This window comes from Pogona vitticeps, chromosome 13 (genome assembly GCF_051106095.1).
Source record: "Pogona vitticeps strain Pit_001003342236 chromosome 13, PviZW2.1, whole genome shotgun sequence".
NCBI classification, from domain to species: Eukaryota; Metazoa; Chordata; class Lepidosauria; order Squamata; family Agamidae; genus Pogona; species Pogona vitticeps.
Window position 1 is genome coordinate 14,922,924 of NC_135795.1, and position 18,031 is coordinate 14,940,954.

The 18,031-nt window shown below is 42.3% G+C and overlaps 1 protein-coding gene across 5 annotated transcripts in view; it reads left to right on the forward strand.

Moving 5' to 3' along the window:
* LOC110090494 (uncharacterized) overlaps positions 1 to 18,031 on the forward strand; it is a 123,045-nt gene that overhangs the window by 1,160 nt on the left and 103,854 nt on the right. For all 5 annotated transcript variants that reach the window (XM_078381239.1, XM_078381242.1, XM_072982743.2 and 2 more), the window contains exons 2-7: positions 5,189 to 5,348; positions 7,842 to 7,918; positions 8,794 to 8,974; positions 10,013 to 10,168; positions 11,168 to 11,301; positions 13,414 to 13,572. In XM_078381239.1, the coding sequence (XP_078237365.1) occupies positions 5,189 to 5,348; positions 7,842 to 7,918; positions 8,794 to 8,974; positions 10,013 to 10,168; positions 11,168 to 11,301; positions 13,414 to 13,572 (867 nt within the window). The remainder of the gene's footprint in view (positions 1 to 5,188; positions 5,349 to 7,841; positions 7,919 to 8,793; positions 8,975 to 10,012; positions 10,169 to 11,167; positions 11,302 to 13,413; positions 13,573 to 18,031) is intronic.

Here is an 18,031-nt window from a genome sequence, read left to right on the forward strand (position 1 = left end):
AATGTACCGATGCTGAGGGACTCCTGTTCAACACCTTTTGTCCATTAGCCTGTAGAATGTTTCAGATTTCCATGATTCCCCATACTATTTCACATAAACATAAAAAAGAGGCTTTTTAATGAAACATTATTGCTCTGAACTAACAGCTGAATCTTGCTTCCTATCTGCCTTATGGCTTTGTGCTCTGATTATTGCCCAACAAGCTCCACTGACACATTTCCACGCCTTGCTCCACTGAAATTATTACCTGACGCTTCCCCATTGTAAAATACTCTCATATAAACTGGATAACCCCAGTTGTATTTTATTCCATTCTTGATGAGTACAATATTCACAGGATACATTTAACATCTCCAGCTTATGGTTTCAGAGCAAAGATCTTGATAGATTTGAATAGTTGCCTCTTTGTACTTTGCCCAGAGTTTTCTCTCACTGATTTCATAAACATTTCTTTTCTCTAGAAATTTGTAAATCTCAACATTAGATCTCTTGGTAACATCCCAGATCTGTGCTTTTATCCTTCATGATGCACTCTTGCTATGTCCTGTTCCCGCCCTTGTTCTCCTAGAGCTATTACCTTCAGCAATTCCAGGATTCCATTCTGCAGATTTCTCTTCTATGTGCCTGTTCCCTCAGGAAATCTGCAGATTTTCACAGTACAGTACTTCTTCAATTTCTATCTTGAAGATCAATAGTTTTCTTATAAATTTGATCTAATCTATCTCTCTGCTGAGGAATCAGTGTTGCATTTCCTTTTGCCCGTTTTTTAGTCTTTTGAACTTATAGACCCAATGCTTTTATATCTTTCTTGAGGTCTGCTGTAGTTTTCTCCATCTCCTTTTTAATTTGTGCCACAGTTCTGTGAGAGTATTTTTTTTAATTGTCTGCCTTCATTTCCCTTGCAGTTTTTTCATTGTTGTTTAGTCGTTTAGTCGTGTCTGACTCTTCGTGACCCCATGGACCTACCTTCATTACCTACCTTCATTTCTTTAACAGCTGTTTCCAATAGCTTCTGAAACTCATTCATCATGTTTTCTTCTTTTCTCACTTCACCTTGTACTTCTTCACTATTTCCAGTATTCTCCAAATGATTTGCTGTGTCATCCTCAAAAGCCTTTGTCCTCTCCAATTTGCTTACACTTTTGTCTCAAGGACAGTCCTATCCCAGACTACGATCTCCTTCTTTTTTTAAATTGTCATGGCATACAACGGTGTTCTTCGTTCCAGCCAGCAGGAGGAAGCAAACAGTTTAACTCCTGTCACAGGAAAGGGCAGTTCTAGTTCACGCTCAGCAGCATCGACACATCAGAGTTCAAAAATTTACTTCCTGTAAGCTTATCAAATTCCACTCTCCAATAAAGTAGACAGTCTTCAAATAGTCTAAGAACTTATGCAGAGGCAAACTGACATCTCTCCAAGTCAACCAAATACCGTATTTTTCCGTGTATAAGACTATACTTTTGTCTAAAATCTTTAGACTAAAAATTGAGGGTCATCTTATACATGGAAGCTGAGGAGAGAACAAAAACAAGTGGAGGAGAAAGCAGGGATCAAAGCCATCCTGCTCCTTGATCTCTTTCCCCCTACACTTGCTTAGCCCCACTTAGATTTCTTAATTTTGGATTAGAAAAGTGGGGGGTGTCTTATACATGGAGATGTCTTATACATGGAAAAATACAGTATTCTTCTGTTAATCCCCTCAATCTTTTCACAGCGACTGAAACATAATTTTTGCTTTCTCTGACAAGAGCACATGGAAGAGACAAGGAACACAAATCTTCAGCTTAGCAAGAGAAATAAATCAGTTCACTGAAGTGCCACTTGCTCAGCTTTAAAGCTCCAGCTTAGGTTAAAGGACAGTCACATTTCTTTAACTACCTGTTAATTCAAAACCTGTTATGCTCCCTTCCAGACAAAGCACTTGACAAAGTTGTTGTTGTTTAGTCATTTAGTCGTGTCCGACTGTTCGTGACCCCATGGACCAGAGCACGCCAGGCCCTCCCATCTTCCACTGCCTCCCAGAGCTGGGCCAAATTCATGTTGGTAGCTTCTATGGCACTGTCCAACCATCTCATCCTCTGTCGTCCCCTTCTCCTCTTGCCTTCACACTTTCCCAACATCAGGGTCTTTTCCAGGGAGTCTTCTCTTCTCATGAGATGGCCAAAGTACTGGAGTACTTAATGAAGTAAACAACCATAAAGCTTCATCCTTTAAGTCTTATCAGGATGGAGGTGCTTTCAGCTGCTCACATTTATTACTTACTCAGTCCTTCACAGCTTGTTCAAGGGTGCATTTTGAAAATAACATTCTGAGGCACCAGAGCAATGACAGGCTCGGACCCATGAGTTCTGTGTAGTCTGTGGGTGCAAATGGAATCTATGATTTTATGCTGGTTTAGAGAAGAATACATCTAAAAATCATATTAAATAATATGGATCTGTAAACTTATGAGTAAACTAGGTAAACTTCGTTCGTTCGTTTAGTCGTTTAGTCGTGCCCGACTCTTCGTGACCCCATGGACCAGAGCACGCCAGGCCCTCCTATCTTCCACTGCCTCCCGGAATTGTGTCAATTCATGTTGGTTGCTTCGCAGACACTGTCCAGCCATCTCATCCTTGGTCGTCCCCTTCTCCTCTTGCCCTCACACTTTCCTAACATCAAGGTTTTTTCCAAGGAGTCTTCTCTTCTCATGAGATGGCCAAAGTACTGGAGCCTCAGCTTCAGGATCTGTCCTTCCAGTGAGCACTCAGGGTTGATTTCCTTTAGAACTGATAGGTTTGTTCTCCTTGCTTTGAGATCCACCCCACCAAGAAACAAAAAACAAATAAATTCATAGCATAAATAAGTGAGCTGCTGAATATTTTTTATCCATTTTTAAAAATATCTTTTTACATATTTAAATATTTTTACTGGCTGGAGCTGAAAAAGTGTGTACAGGAAGGAGTTAAATGCTTGCTTTCACACTGAATGTGTTCTCACACTTTCCCCATATTAGCTGCCTGGCTAATCCAGACACATTCTGACTGGCCAATGTGGCCATAATGTTACGGTATGCAAATAGTTCCTTTGGAATGCTTGGGCATTTTGGATATTTTCTGGCTTTATAAGGACTAATTAAAAACTTTGAATTAGAGTAACAAGTGACTCAGTTCCTGTGGTTGGTTAAAAAAAAGCTGACGGGTTTTTTTCCTGGTATGCAAATTTTATTTTATTAACATATTTTATCTCTTTTCAGTCTACCATAGCTGAAAGTCACTTGCTTGTGCACAGGATAAAACAGTATTCCTTTTTTAAAAAAGCATAACTTGAAAAGCCTTTCCCCAAATGTCCCCTGGAAGAGCAGACTTTCTGCTACATCCATGTCAAATTTGGTGTTGATCCAAGGTCCAGTTTCATAGTTATAATTTATTGTTTGAGGCATCCCTATTTTTTTTTATTTGACTTGCGTAATGCTTTTTACCCCTAAGAGCAAAATATATTGTTTGCTTATTTATTTATCTATTAATTAATTAAATTTATACCCCGCCCATCTAGACCAAAGTCTACTCTGGATGGCTAACAATAATAGATAAAATAAAACAATATACAGTAATAAAATAAAAAACAACAGTAGTAATATAGCTCAAGATGGGAAAAAATATTCAAGTGATGACAGGAGGGAAAGCCTGCCTAAAGAGCCAGGTCTTAAGTTTGCTCTAGAAAATACCCAACGAGGGAGCCAGACAGATCTCTGAGGGGAGACTGTTCCAAAGGCGAGGGGCACTGCTGAGAAGTCTCATGAGAAGAGAAGACTCCTTGGAAAAGACTTTGATGTTGGGAAAGTGTGAAGGCAAGAGGAGAAGGGGCCGACAGAGGATGAGATGGCTGGACAGTGTCTGCGGAGCAACCAACATGAATTTGACACAACTCCGGGAGGCGGTGGAAGATAGGAGGGCCTGGCGTGCTCTGGTCCATGGGGTCATGAAGAGTCGGACACGACTAAACGACTGAACAAACAAACAAACAAACACTGCTGAGAAGGCCCGGTTTCTTGTTCTTTCTCTTCGGGCCTCCCTCGGCGTTAGGTCCCTCAGTCGCCCTTCCTGGCTAGAACGAATGATTCGGGTAGATATAGGTAGGAGGAGGCGTTCCTCTAGATATTGAGGTCTTAAACCATTTAGGGCTTTATATATCATCATTAACACTTTGAAGTCAATGCGGAAATGAATGGGCAGCCAATGTAAGGCAGCCAAAGTGGGGGAAATATGCTGGTATTTTTCTCGTCCCACTGAGAAGTCTGTCCCCCGTATTCTGCACCATTTGAAGCTTCCGCATCAGTCTCAAAGGTAGCCCCAAGTAGAGCGCATCACAGTAGTCTAATCTCTGGTCCAAGCATGTGGACCAGAGTGATGAGCGCCCCAACATCAAAATAGGGACGCAGCTGGGCAATCCGCCACAGGTGGAATTAGGCAGAGTGGACCACTGACGCCACCTGGGTTTCCATGGTGAGAGCCGGATCCAGATTGACCCCCAAGCTGCCAACCTCACTCTTCGCGGTGAGAGTCACTCCCCCCAAAGAGAGGGAGTTTCCCATACTGCCAATGGAGGGGTCACCCACCCTCAGGACCTCCATCTTGTCCGGGTTCAGCCTCAGTCCATTCTCCTGCATCCATTGCAGTACAGTCTCCAGGCAGTGCTGAAGGGACGTAATGGCATCCACTGTGGTTGGAGAAAAGGTTATGTAGATCTAGGTATCATCAGCGTACTAATGGCACAAAGCCCCACAACCTCTGATGACTTCACCCAGCGGCCTCATGTAGACATTTAACAGCATTGGGGAGATAGTCGAGCTCTGCAGAACCCCACAATTGAGGCTCCATGGGGCTGAAACACTCTCCCCGAGCTGTACTTTCTGAGGACAGTCCTCCAAGAAGGATCGGAGCCAGGCAAGCACCAGGCCACCGATTCCCAGCTCGGAGAGCCTCCCCAGGAGGATACCGTGGTCGACGGTATCGAAGGCGGCTGAGATATTGAGGAGGACCAACAGGGACATATTGCCCCTCTCAGCCTCCCTCAGCAGGTCATCAAACAGGCCGACCAATGTGGTTTCCGTACCATGGTGTGGCCTGAAGTCCGACTGGAATGAATCCAGGGCATTACTATACTATTGCGCAGCCATAATTACTATTCTTACTGTCTTCTCGGACAGAAAGGTGCCTGGATCCCAAATGAAGTTGGCTTGCATTTCTTTATGGGGACTCCAAAATCAGAGTTGAAAAGGAATATTGCTGTTGACTTCCATTTTAACGTTGCCCAGAAGAAGTTTGAAATTCAGTTGATCTACCCAAACAAAAGAATGCAACTGAATGGTAAGTGCTTTTTGCCAAAAGGGCTTTGGATTTCTAAGGAAAACCCCAGGTGTTTCTTCCCTGGTGAGGGGTTAATTCTATCCCCATGTGTGGAGTATGTGCGACCCATTAGAGCAACAGGGCTCAATTTGATGCCATCCAGAAGTGGATGCATCTGGTGGGTGCCACGCTGGGAAATGCTGCATTAAGTTGGATCAATTGTACATTCTAGATCTGCATTACAATAATAAAGTTCAGCTTAGACTTGTTCAACTTGTGTTTCCTGCTCCTTCCCAGTTTCACCTCTACTCCCTCTCTGTAGTGCTGTCTAAAATGGCCTTTAATTATACAGTACTTTTATTTAGTTAGTTAGTTAGTTAGTTAATTTCCTTATAACATGATCTTATCACAATTTGGGTCATATATTTGCATATATCATGATAATGCTGAATCCAAGTCCATGCTCTCATGTTTGTTTTTTAATGCATTTTTAAACTAAAAAACATTGGGAAGACCTGATCCCTTAATTTTGAGAAAAAATAAATTAAAAATGCATTTAGGAGTGAAATCTGAAATTTAACACCCTGTGCGGACGCATCTCTGCCTTAGTGTGTTTGTGGGTTGAAGTGCACTAGATTTTTTACCAAAAATGCTTTTGAGCTTTTCCGACACATCTGCCATGTAAGGAATGACCAGGTTCTTCCGTCGGCTCTGGGTCTCAGACTGTTCCATTGTCTTTCTGGGTTCAGACGTTGCCTTGTTAAAGGTCCATTTTGGATAAAGGTCCATTTTGGGTATCCACAGGCCTTAAGGGCTGTCTTCAGATGTTTGTCTTCCTTCTTCTTGGCTTCTGTGGAGATGGTGATGTTTCTTGCTCTGTGACTTAATGTCCTGATGACGCCTAGTTTGTCTTGCAATGGGTGATGAGAGTCAAAACACAAGTATTGATCAGTGTGTGTAGGTTTTCTGTAGATTTCTGTTCCTAAGCTGTCTTTTGATTCTATGATGACTGCTCAGAAGGATTTTTGGTAAACACCACATACCCATGTGTGGGGAAATCCCCAGGGAACCCTGCTTGGAAGCCAGCCAAGCAGCAGTTGCATGAAAACCAGGGAGAGATCTCTGATAAATGAAGACAGACTACAGTCTTTAGTTATGATGCATGTCACCGGTGAAGAAGATGTCTGCCTGTAAAATGTCTCCAAAAATGTCTCTAAAATGTCTCTAAAATGTCTACCTTCTTCTCTGGAGGCATGTCTTTTTTTTATTAAGTACCATCATTTACATAAAGAGAAGATTTAGCCAAAGAGGGTTGAGAAACTTATCTTTTCTACACATTCCACACATGCGCAGAGAGAGAATCATAGAACAATGCATCTTTATACTACAATAACTTGATTATGCTAAACACCAGTGATGTATCCCTTAATAGCCACAAGATGGAACTTTAGACTAAAACTTCCCACACCCATGCACTTCATACCCACAAACATAGTAAGGCAGAGAATCGTCCACCCAAAAGACCATAACACAACATGAGCAATATAGTACAGTATATGTGGTCCAGTGCAAAGAGGAGTGTTCGGAGCTCTACACTGGAGAAACCAAACAGCTACTAAACAGGAGAATGGCCGAACACAGGGAGAATGGCCGAACACAGGAGGGGCAATGGTTCAGGACCACCATCAGCAGTGTTCTTTCATTTGAAGGACAGAGGACACTCATTGGATGACCAAGATGTACTCATTTTGGACCGAGAACACAGGTGGTTTGAGAGAGGTCAGGGAGGCCATACATGTGCATATGTATGTAGGGGTGGAGGCTTTAGATACAATCTGTCTCCTAGATATCATGTTGCCCTTTCATCCATCCCCAGAAAGATTAGGACCCTCCACACACCAGAAAGTTAACAACTGGTAACAACCCATGGCAATGGGTGGAAAAGGACTGCAGAAGTGGGATTTTGACTCACCCCAGTCCTTTGTCCATCTAACAAGTCTATTCAGAGCAGGGGGAAGTGAAACCAATGTGGAGGATCTATCAGGGGTCTCCTATCAACTTTCCTCAGACTGAAGAAGCTACTTGGAGGAGTAGCAAAATACTTCAATCTAATAAGAAAGAAGTCCAGTTGCCATGACTCAACTTTCAGATTACTTCACCTGGAAGACTGAGAATCTTCACAGATATGTTACTTAGTGCAATCCTATGAGGCAGTCCTCTATTATCCTCATTTTACAGATAGGAAAATGGAGGTTAATAAACCTTGTTTTATTTAACAAATTATTTTGTTGCAAAAAGAAAAAAATGTTTCTTAAATCTATATCTGGTACCTGGCTATTAGAGAGAAGAACAAGGGAAAATAATTAATGTTTTGCTGGCTTTTTAATGATGTTATGTTGCTTGTTTTTCATTGATTCTTGCGATGTATCATTATGTGTAAGAACAAATGTGTATTTTTGGAAACAGTTCGGTAAAGAGAAGGAAAATTTTTTGACTTTTATTCTGTCTTACCAGGAAAAATTGAAGCATCTAGAAATTCACGTACTGGGTATGTGGAGCTGATACTAGATGACAACGTCTATTACATCAAGGTAGGCATGCTCATTTGATTTTGGAGCCAAAGATTGTATGAACACAGTGTGGTACACACAGAGGAACATGTTGGTAAAACTCTGCTCAGGTGTTCACTTGAATGCATGAGCTTCAGATTACATAGAGCAGTGTGTAAATCTGTGTCATCTGATCTGTGTAGCATTGATAAAGCAGAGCAACAAGTCAGCTGAAGGCTCTATCCACATTCAAGCAATTGTATATACAGTAGGGCATCCTCTTCGAACTTTGCTGATTAATGCAACAAGCTTGGGGCAGAAATACAATAGAGGTGGAGATTACAGAGGCCCAGGATGTTTGGATTAGGAAAGACAATGATGTCATCTTCTATACAAACCTTATTCAAACTTCCTTTTCCCTTCCAGTCGTAGCTGCAACCCTCACAATAAATAGGTACATGAAACTGGTTTTTCCTGGCAATACCATTTTGTTATAAGCTATCCCTGTTATAATGCCTAGCATCTGGGAATGGGCTTCATTTTTAATGTGCAATCAAGAGCCCATAGCTTTACAAAAAGACACACTCCTGGTGGGGACGAGAACTACTAGAATGGGGTGGTTGACATGGGTGAGCCCAGCTGCTTGCACTTTTGGACTCTCCTTTAAGAAGAAGGCTTGTCATGAAGAGTGCCAGCACAAACCCTAAACACCTGGATTGGGTACTGAGAGGTGGCTATTGGCATGCATAGAGATGTAAGGCAAGCATAGCCCTACACACTTTGAGTCTTCATGCCGTGGCTAAGTTGTACAGTAGAACAGAAAGTTTTGTATTCTTCCTAAGCTGCAGAGTGTATTCCCAAACTATTCTTTGCTGTCATGAACAACAACAACAATGTGTTGGTTATATTTTCTACAGGGAAGGACAGATCTGCAAGTAGTAGCGGGAGAGCAAAAGTACACAATGCAGCTGGAAGCAAAGGTGCTAAAATATGGGAGCCCCATTATATTTTCAGGAAACATCACAAAGCAGCCTGGCAAGAAGATCACATTTTCACTTTCCTTGAATAACCTACTAAAAGAGGCAGCTTTCATAGCAGGTAAGAGATGAGCAGAAGGGAATCTTTGGATCTCTAGAAGTTGAAGAATTGTTACTCTTGATACGCCTCACCTTTGATCAGGATGGCTAGGGCTCGTGGGAACTGAAGTTTAACAACACATCAGCTGTACATTTGCCATCCTGTCATAAGGGGCATTCATACAACCTCCTCACATGGGATGTAGGCAAGCTGGCTAGTTTAAAAGCAGATCTGCAAGTAGTTGCAGAGGAACCATTTCATCTTTCAGGCTCCGTTGTGTATACATTGGTCCTCTTGCACTGTGTTGCCTTCACCCACCCCTCAACTGCAGGGCCTCATAGTTTTGATGTCACTTTTCAAGTTGATTAACTGTTATGACTTCTTGTAAAGCTTCAATCCCTGCCAGTTCCTATGAGTAGTTGAAGGGGACCTTCCTTAGTATATAAAAAAATAAAATGGATAGTCACCACTTTCCTTTTCATAGAGTAGTGAAGTCAGAATGGGCCTATAAGGCCATCAAGTCCAACCCCCTGCTCAAGGCAGGAATACAAATCAAAGGATATCTGTCAGGGGATTTTCTAAGTTTCTCTTGAGTAATGTGATACTTTTGTCTAGTTAATCATAGAATCACTGAGTTGGAAGGGTCTATAAGGCCATTGAGTCCAACCTCCTGTTCAATGCAGAAATCAAAAGCAAAGCAGATACGACAGATGGTGGATCAATTTTCTCTTGACTGCCTCCAACATTGAAGTGCTCACTACCTCCTGTGGTAATTAGTTCCATTATTGTACTGTTCTATCAGTTAAGAAGTTTTTCCTAATATTCAGTCTTTCTGGGTGTGCATGTTGTCCATCTGTAACATAAATATTAAGACTCTTGAAATATGTTATTGCTTAGTGATACAGATGGGTCCATTGTCATAACACTGCTTTATGGCATTCAACAACATTCTTGTGTACATGTGTAAACTTCCTTCCCCATCCTACATCTTCCACAGTAGTATCCTAATGTATCCTAATGTTCTTGAATATTTTTGTGTTCTTTCTCTTCTTTTGTTAGTGTGTTTGGAGAAAACGGCCGATGATAAACTAAAGCAGTATTCCCTGGAAGGAGAAACTCACATTCCAGGGGTTTTTGGCTCGCACACCATTGCCCTTCTACTACACCAAGGACATTTCTGGTCCAATGCCCTGAGGATTAAATATGGATTATTTGGTAATCAATTATTCTCCTCTGCTAAAGAAAAGAAAATACACAGGCTTTGTGCACACTGTTTCATTTACACAAAAATTACAGAAACCAGTTTAAAAGATCCAGAAAGATGTTCCACAACCACACCTGATGTGGGTGTGCATTTTCCCCAGAGCTTAGAAATGTTACTTCTGTGGATTACAACTCTCAGAGCCCCACCTCCAGTAGAGCCAGTGAGGGATTCCAGAAGTTGAATTGGAAAGTTACCTCTTCCAAGCTGTGAATTTCATACATACAGCCAGAAAGGGGGCGGGTGGGCAAATATGGGATTAGTCCTCTGAATGTTGTGTCTGTGTGTGTTCATGTGCAAACTTCATCTGGCTAGAGCATGGTTCAGAAACTTATGAACCTCTAGATCAGTGGTTCCCAACTTTTGGTGGCCCATGTGTTCTTGGAATGCGACTCCCAGAAACCTTCAGTACCAGCTGTGCCAGCCAGAGTGTCCAGGAGTTGCAGTTCAAGAACACTTTGGTTACCCAAGGTTGGGAACCACTGGTCTAGATTTTACTGGGCTGTAATTCCCATCTTTCCCAGCCACCATAAGCAATGGAAAGGGATGATGGGAATCTTAAGTGAAGAAACAGCATGCTGAATAATAGACCTTTGATTTAATGGTTGTTGTGGGTTTTTCAGGCTCTTTGGTTTGTTTCAACCAGTAAGAAATGGTTCTTCTTAGCTGCAGTAACTAAGCAGAGTGTTCAGGTTTAGAAGCAGAGTATATTGGAATAGTGATGAATGGAGGAGAAACATAGGGCGAATGTATATAGGTGGCAACTGTAGGCAACTAGCGCTGGATAAAATAAGCTTGAGGTCTCATCCAGAGTCACTTTTCTGATGTTCTTTATGCATGAGCATAAAGTTGCCTTCTCTGTTAGCACTGGTTGCCCTTGCGCAACGTGAAAGCTGAAAGGTTCCACTTTGTAAAGCTGCCACTCCCCTCTGTCTCTGCATGGATGCTTGCAGGAGAAGCAAAACATCTTCGGCATGAATGTAATGTGGGCCAGAAGCTGAAAGTGGATCACGGTCCCCAAGATACCTACAGGCTGGATCTTGACCATGAGCTCCATTGTACTCAGATCCTAGCCTACAACCACAAGGTAGGCCAATATACAGTTTGTTCATACTTAAAGCCATTGTGAATTCTGGTTAATTACACCAAATCTGGATTTTCAGTACAACTTTTCTGAGGCATGTTTTATAGGGCTTGGAAAAATTAATGAGCTTATTCAGGGAGTTGTAATCCAGAAAAGGAAGATTTTCAAACTCTAATATTTTATTATTTCATTTCATGCCTCTCAGTTTTCCAAATGATAGGAAGCGTGAGGTGTCTTTTCCTGGAATCAGTCTCTGAGCTTGAAAATCTTACTTTGTTAACAACTCTCAAAATCTCACATCAGATTTGCTAAATATAAAGGTTTGTCTACATGGTTTCTCTGGAGTGGCTTGAATAGGATTGTGAGGAGGCCCAATATGCCATTAGGTGCATTCCTTGCATCTCAACGGCATATTGACCTCAAGCAACCCTATTTGGTCCCTATCTGGTTACAGTTGCATCCCAGATCATGTTTAAGGTATTGACACTTAATTATAAATCCCTTCACGGTTTGGGGCCATGTTATTTGTTGGAGCACCTCTTCCCAAGGTTATCTGCCCGCACCACCAGATCCTTTCAGACGTGTTCCTCTGAGTGGCCACACTGAAGGAGGCCAGAAAATCTTTGACAAGAACTCTCTGGTATCATCTCCCTTTGGAGCTGTGCCTGGCTCCCTCCCTCGCTCTTCAAGAGGCTGCTAAAGCTGGCCTTTCAAGAGGCCTTTGGTGGCAGCCTGCTTTGAACTTGCTTGCCCATGTATTGCTGTTTGTATTGTAGCCTGGGGACGCTGCACCTTCTGGACTTAATGTCTGGTTTTTGGGTGTTTTGTTTGTTTTTTCTTTGCTATTTGATTTTATACTGTATTATTTTGTGGTTTTATATGTACATTGCGTAGAATAGTGCTATGCACTAACGGGGAGGTTTATACATGCAACAAACAAGTGAGCAAACAAGCAAACACACACACACACACACACCCCTCCCCAGCTCGATCGAGGGGGGCTAAATGCCTTTGTAGTCACCCTGAAGGAGAGGACCTGCAGCAAAATGTTGTCACGTGGAGCACTGTAAGGTTCCAGTTAGCCAAATCACTTTCGAGACTAGTCCATTCCATTCATTCACCACTCATTTTTCCATCTTGTGGAGCAATATTTAATAAGCCCCCAGTACCTACTGGGCTGTTTTGGCAACCTCCCCCACATCTTGAAGTATGAAGGGTACTTCTCAAAACTCTGAGCTTACTGATACCTTTGCCTGTGTGGGTGCTGCTGTGTTAGTAGGATATGTGCAGACATCCATCCCAAAGGCTTTAAATAGCATATACCAGGAGGCATGTGTCTGTTGAGGACTTCAAAAGAGCCCAATGGGACTACAGTAAGTTTGCTTTTCTAGCCATAGAAAGCCTACTGAATTTGGGAAATGATGGAATAGGAATCTGGTGCAGAGGACAAATGGAATGGAGGCTCCTCAAACAGCACTTGGTGGGTTGGAATCTTGGACAGAAGAACACTGCCAACAGTTTGTTCAATTCTCCACTGTGCCTCCTGGAAGAAAAGTCAGCCTGTGTAGCTTTGGTAAGCTGCACAGTCCCAGAGCATCCCCAGCAGAAGGAAATAGTAAATGACTTCTGGGTAGTCTATATCTAGAAAACCTTACAAAATGTTGGCGTAAGTCAGAATCAATGTGACAGTACGTGATGGTTATTGTTGGTGTGGGGGTGATGCTGTTATTGTAGTACCTGTATACACTTTTTTTTTACTATTGACCTCCTTATCTGGGGGACCAATATTCACTGATTCACTTATTCATGGTCTGAAAATATGAAAAATATTAAAAGAAAAATCCCCCAAAATTTATATTTTTAACAACCAACATACCAGAATTGGCCAATAGAGGGAGCCAGAGACAATGCTATGTGTAGCATTCACTATTAAAATAGCACTCCTCATTTTTCAGTGGATATGGAAGTCCTACTATAATTGCCACACACAAAAAAGGGGGTGAAGAGACTGCAGTTGAAAAGGTCTTAGCTAATTGAAACCACTTTGTGGCAGATCCTAACTGCTAAGCCAGTAGAAGTGGCAAACAATAATAACAATGAGTGACCTTTCTGCAGATTCATTTGCATCATGAAGAAACTGTATCGCAGCTGCACTCTCAATTGGAGGTCAACTATGGAAAACACTGGGATGAAATCAACAATAAGAAGAGGGTGATTGTCAGTCAGACATTTAAAAATAATTCCTATCCAGCTCTGACCAGCTATTTTATGGAGGTAAGAGATGATGTGATGTGTTTAAAGAAAAGAGAGGCATAATCCCAAAATTTGAGACAGCAACAAAAGGCTGAACTACACTGCAAAATATTGTGAGTTTATTGAGTTGATTTGGACTGTCTCTCCAGCGGTTTCTGCAGGTGAAGCCATTTTAGCCATTTACATGGAACTGTTTAATTATCTTCTTGTGAGAGTCCACACCGTGCCTTCTGATCACTAAAGGTTTTACTTGCATCACTACCCTGTTGACACTGCTGGGCACCTTCAGCTGTTTTCCATTGGGTCTTCTTCCCTTAAGAAGATGTTTGACATGCAGCAGTGAATTGATAATGACAACTGGAAATCCTTCAGACGACACACTTCTGTCCTTTCTCTCACTTTCAGTCTGTTTTCCTCTTTCACTTTCTTTTTGGATAGGCATTTGTTTGATCTTCTTCATCCTTCTCTTCCTTCCTCTTCTCCCTCATTTCCCTCTCCTCTTGCCAGCATCTCACTCGCCTTGCTTAGAAGATTGTGCAAGGCAACAACAGCTTCCTCAGGAAAGTGACAAATTGTAAGAAAATGGGGGTGCCCCACTCTCTCTCTCCCTCTCTTTCTTGACATCAAGCCACTCATCAGAGATGGAAACATTTCTATGACAGACATCCCCATGCCGACATCCCATCATGTGTCCAGCCACTTGCCCAGTCCCCTGAGCTGGCTCCCTCCCCGAATGTAACTTCCAGTGCTCAAGATATTTGGTGTTTTTCCTTCTTTCTTTCTCTTCAGCTGCCACTACCGCCACCTTGCATACAGAAACAAACAAACAAACAAACCCAACACCATACTGGGTTTGGGTGCATTTGTAAGCAGGCATCAGGGGTAGTGTGGGGTGAAGGAGGAGGAGGGATCATCTTTTTTAGGCGAAAGTTGTTGGGTACCAAAGGGGGAGGGTGGAAAGCAGTGCTGATGCAGTGCTATATTTGGCAGCAGTACCATTTAAAAATAGGGACGTGGTGGCGCTGCGGGTTAAACCGCAGAAGCCTCTGTGCTGTAGGGTCAGACGACCAGCAGTCGTAAGATTGAAACCACACGACGGAGTGAGCTCCCGTCACTTTGTCCCAGCTCCTCGCCAACCTAGCAGTTTGAAAGCATGTAAATGTGAGTAGATAAATAGGGACCACCTCAGTGGGAAGGGGGAAGGGGAAAGGGCCTTCTGTGTCTAGTCACGCTGGCTACGTGACCATGGAAACTGTCTATGGACAAAAGGCTGGCTCTATGGCTTGGAAACGGGGATGAACACCACCCCCTAGAGTCAGACACGACTGACTGAATATCAAGGGGAACATTTACCTTTACCTTTACCTTTTTTTAAAAAAATAGATAAGCAATCATATATGGCAGAAACAGAAGGAAAGCAATGTGGACAGAACTATTGCAAAATAACAGCTGCTGATGGCTGGTTAAAATTTCTTCTTAAAATTTCTTCTCTGTGAATCACACTTCTGGGTTTTCCTGCACCTGAATGGAGCTACTCAGAACCTTCCGGAGCCTAAAAAGAATATTTGAGGCATGGCTCCCCCACCCAGTGGTTAGCGCTCAGTTCCTTTTCAGCCTTGGCTTTGGAGACTCCTTTGGAAGCACCTAATTCAACAAACCTTAAGCAAACTTTCCCCCTTTCCTCACATGATCTGCACCCAGAGGGCTTGGCCCACAGGCAGGAATGATCTCGTCCATCATTCTCAGATTCAACATTGATGGTGAGGAAGAAAGCATTCCCACACTGTAAAAGGTCCCGTACATTATTCTCAGGGAGTGATGCTAGAGGCAATGTACCCACCACCACCATACTGTTTTGGTGCCATGAATTGTATTTTCCACCACCCTTCTCTGAATATACAGGAGTATAGAGAGCACTTGGACTGTCTTTGTGGCCTGCCTGTGTATTCTCCAATGTCAGCATATTACGCTCCCTGGCATGAGAGATATAACTATTTGGCATCCAAATTGCCAGAACAAACACGTAGGCTCTTGGTATTGGAATCACCAGAGCAGAGGCATGGGCACTCTGTGTCGAGATCACCACCAGACAGATCTCGCCACATATGGTGTTTTTCTAGTCATAGAACTGTACTACATAACTGTAGTATTAAGTATAGCTGAATCCTAAGTATAAGTTGTTTGGTTTAAATACAGATGATACTAAGGAGCTGTTTTACTGATGCGTGGTGATGGAAGGGCTGCAAACAGTCAGATCATGGAAGGGTTAATTTTCCAGATTGCCCGTACTAGTATCCCCCAGCCACCAGGGTCACTGGCACGGCTGCTGTGCGAAGATCTTGCCAGTCTGAGTGAGCAAGCAGCCCGGTCATCAAAATCAAGTGTCGGACTGTACCACATGTGATCATTTGGAGGGTTTCTATTTGTCTGTAAGTGAGAGAGGAGAGAATAGAGGTGTGCAGATTTGTGCTTTCAGACCACAGCTCCAAGAATTTCGTAAAACATGAAATGTACATCTCTAAGAGAGAAGCAGTAGACAGACAAATTGCAGGAAGCTGGTCCACTTTGGTTCGGTAGACACCAGACTATGCACCTCCATTTATTTTCAACTGTAGGTTTACTTTTACCACCCCTTCATGTGGACTACATGCTTAGTTTGTTATATGGTTTTTAATTATACTACTCTATTTTGATTAAGTATTTACAGTATTGTAAACCACTCAGATCTGAATGTCACGGACAACCCAGATAGTGTGGTTGCTGACCTTGAGCCAGAGATCCTGGAGAGTGAAGTGAAGTGGGCCTTAGAAAGAATGGCTAACAACAAGGCCAGTGGAGGTGATGGCATTCCAGTTGAACTATTTAAAATCTTAAAAGATGACGCTGTTAAAGATGCTGCACTCAATATGCCAGCAAGTTTGGAAAACTCAGCAGTGGCCAGAGGATTGGAAAATATCAGTATGATTCTGATTCTGAAACCTTTAATGGCATTCACAAACTACAACAGCACAAGCAAAATGGGAGAAGTAAAATTACACAAATTAGAAGCAAGAAGAAGGGGACAGTTTCAGAACTGCAGATAGAAAACCTGCAACAGCAACGATCAAAGAATTACATTCGTCACTCATAAAAATAGAAAGAATTGGCTCTGATAAATTCGAAAGAAATGTAAGCTAAGGTTTGAGGGAAAATTTTTGGAAATAATAATGAGCAGGGCATTGAACCAGTGTATGGAACAAGGCATCAGGAGTTTCTGAACAAAAGGGACAAAATCTTTTTTCTCAAGGGATATTAAGAAAACAACCAGCTTGAGTGGCAGAAGAAAAAATATTGAAGCAGGCTAACATAAAGGCTCTTCTTAAGTGTGGATTTACTAAAGAATAGAAATAGTTCGGAAAATGGTCCTGAGATGGAATAAGTCCAACAGAAAGGGGAGAACATACAGGATTAAAGTTATTGGAGAAGTAATTGAATTCAGCATGGCAGAGCTTATCCTTAATTATGGAATAAGTCCTAGGGGGACTCATGTCTACCGAAGATTCCAGGGATATATTAAGAGAGAAAGGTTTCTTTTCAAGAAGCTTGAATCTTAAAAGATGAAGCTGTTAAGGTGCTACATTCAATATGACAGCAAGTTTGTAAAACTCAGCAGTGGCCAGAGGATTGGAAAAGATCAGTCTACATCCCAATCCCAAAGTGCCAAAGAATGCTCCAACTACCGTACAATTGCACTCATTTCACACACTAGCAAGGTTATGCTCAAAATCCTGCAAGGTAGTTCCAGAAAAATATCTACTTCTGCTTCATTGACTATGCGAAAGCCTTTGACTGTGTGGACCACAGCAAACTATGGCAAGTCTTTAAAGAAATGGGAGTGCCTGACCACCTTATCTATCTCCTGAGAAATCTATATATGGGACAGGGAGCAACAGTTAGAACTGGATATGGAACAACTGATTGGTCCAAAATTGGGAAAGGAGTACGACAAGGCTGTATATTGTCCCCCGGCTTATTTAACTTATATGCGTCATGTGAAAGGCCGGACTGGATGAATCCCAAACTGGAATGAAGATTGCCGGAAGAAATATCAACAACCTCCGATATGCAGATGATACCACTCTGATGGCAGAAAGTGAGGAGGAATTAAAGAACCTCTTAATGAGGGTGAAAGAGGAGAGTGCAAAACATGGGCTGAAGCTCAACATCAAAAAAACTAAGATCATGGCCACTGGTCCCATCACCTCCTGGCAAATAGAAGAGGAAAAAATGGAGGCAGTGATAGATTTTACTTTCTTGGGCTCCATGATCACTGCAAATGGTGACTGCAGTCACGAAATTAAAATATGCCCGCTTCTTGGGAGGAAAGCAACGAGAAACCGAGACAGCATCTTAAAAAGCAGATGCATCACCTTGCTAACAAAGGTCCGCATAGTCAAAGCTATGGTTTTTCCTGTTGTGATGTATGGAAGTGAGAAGTGGA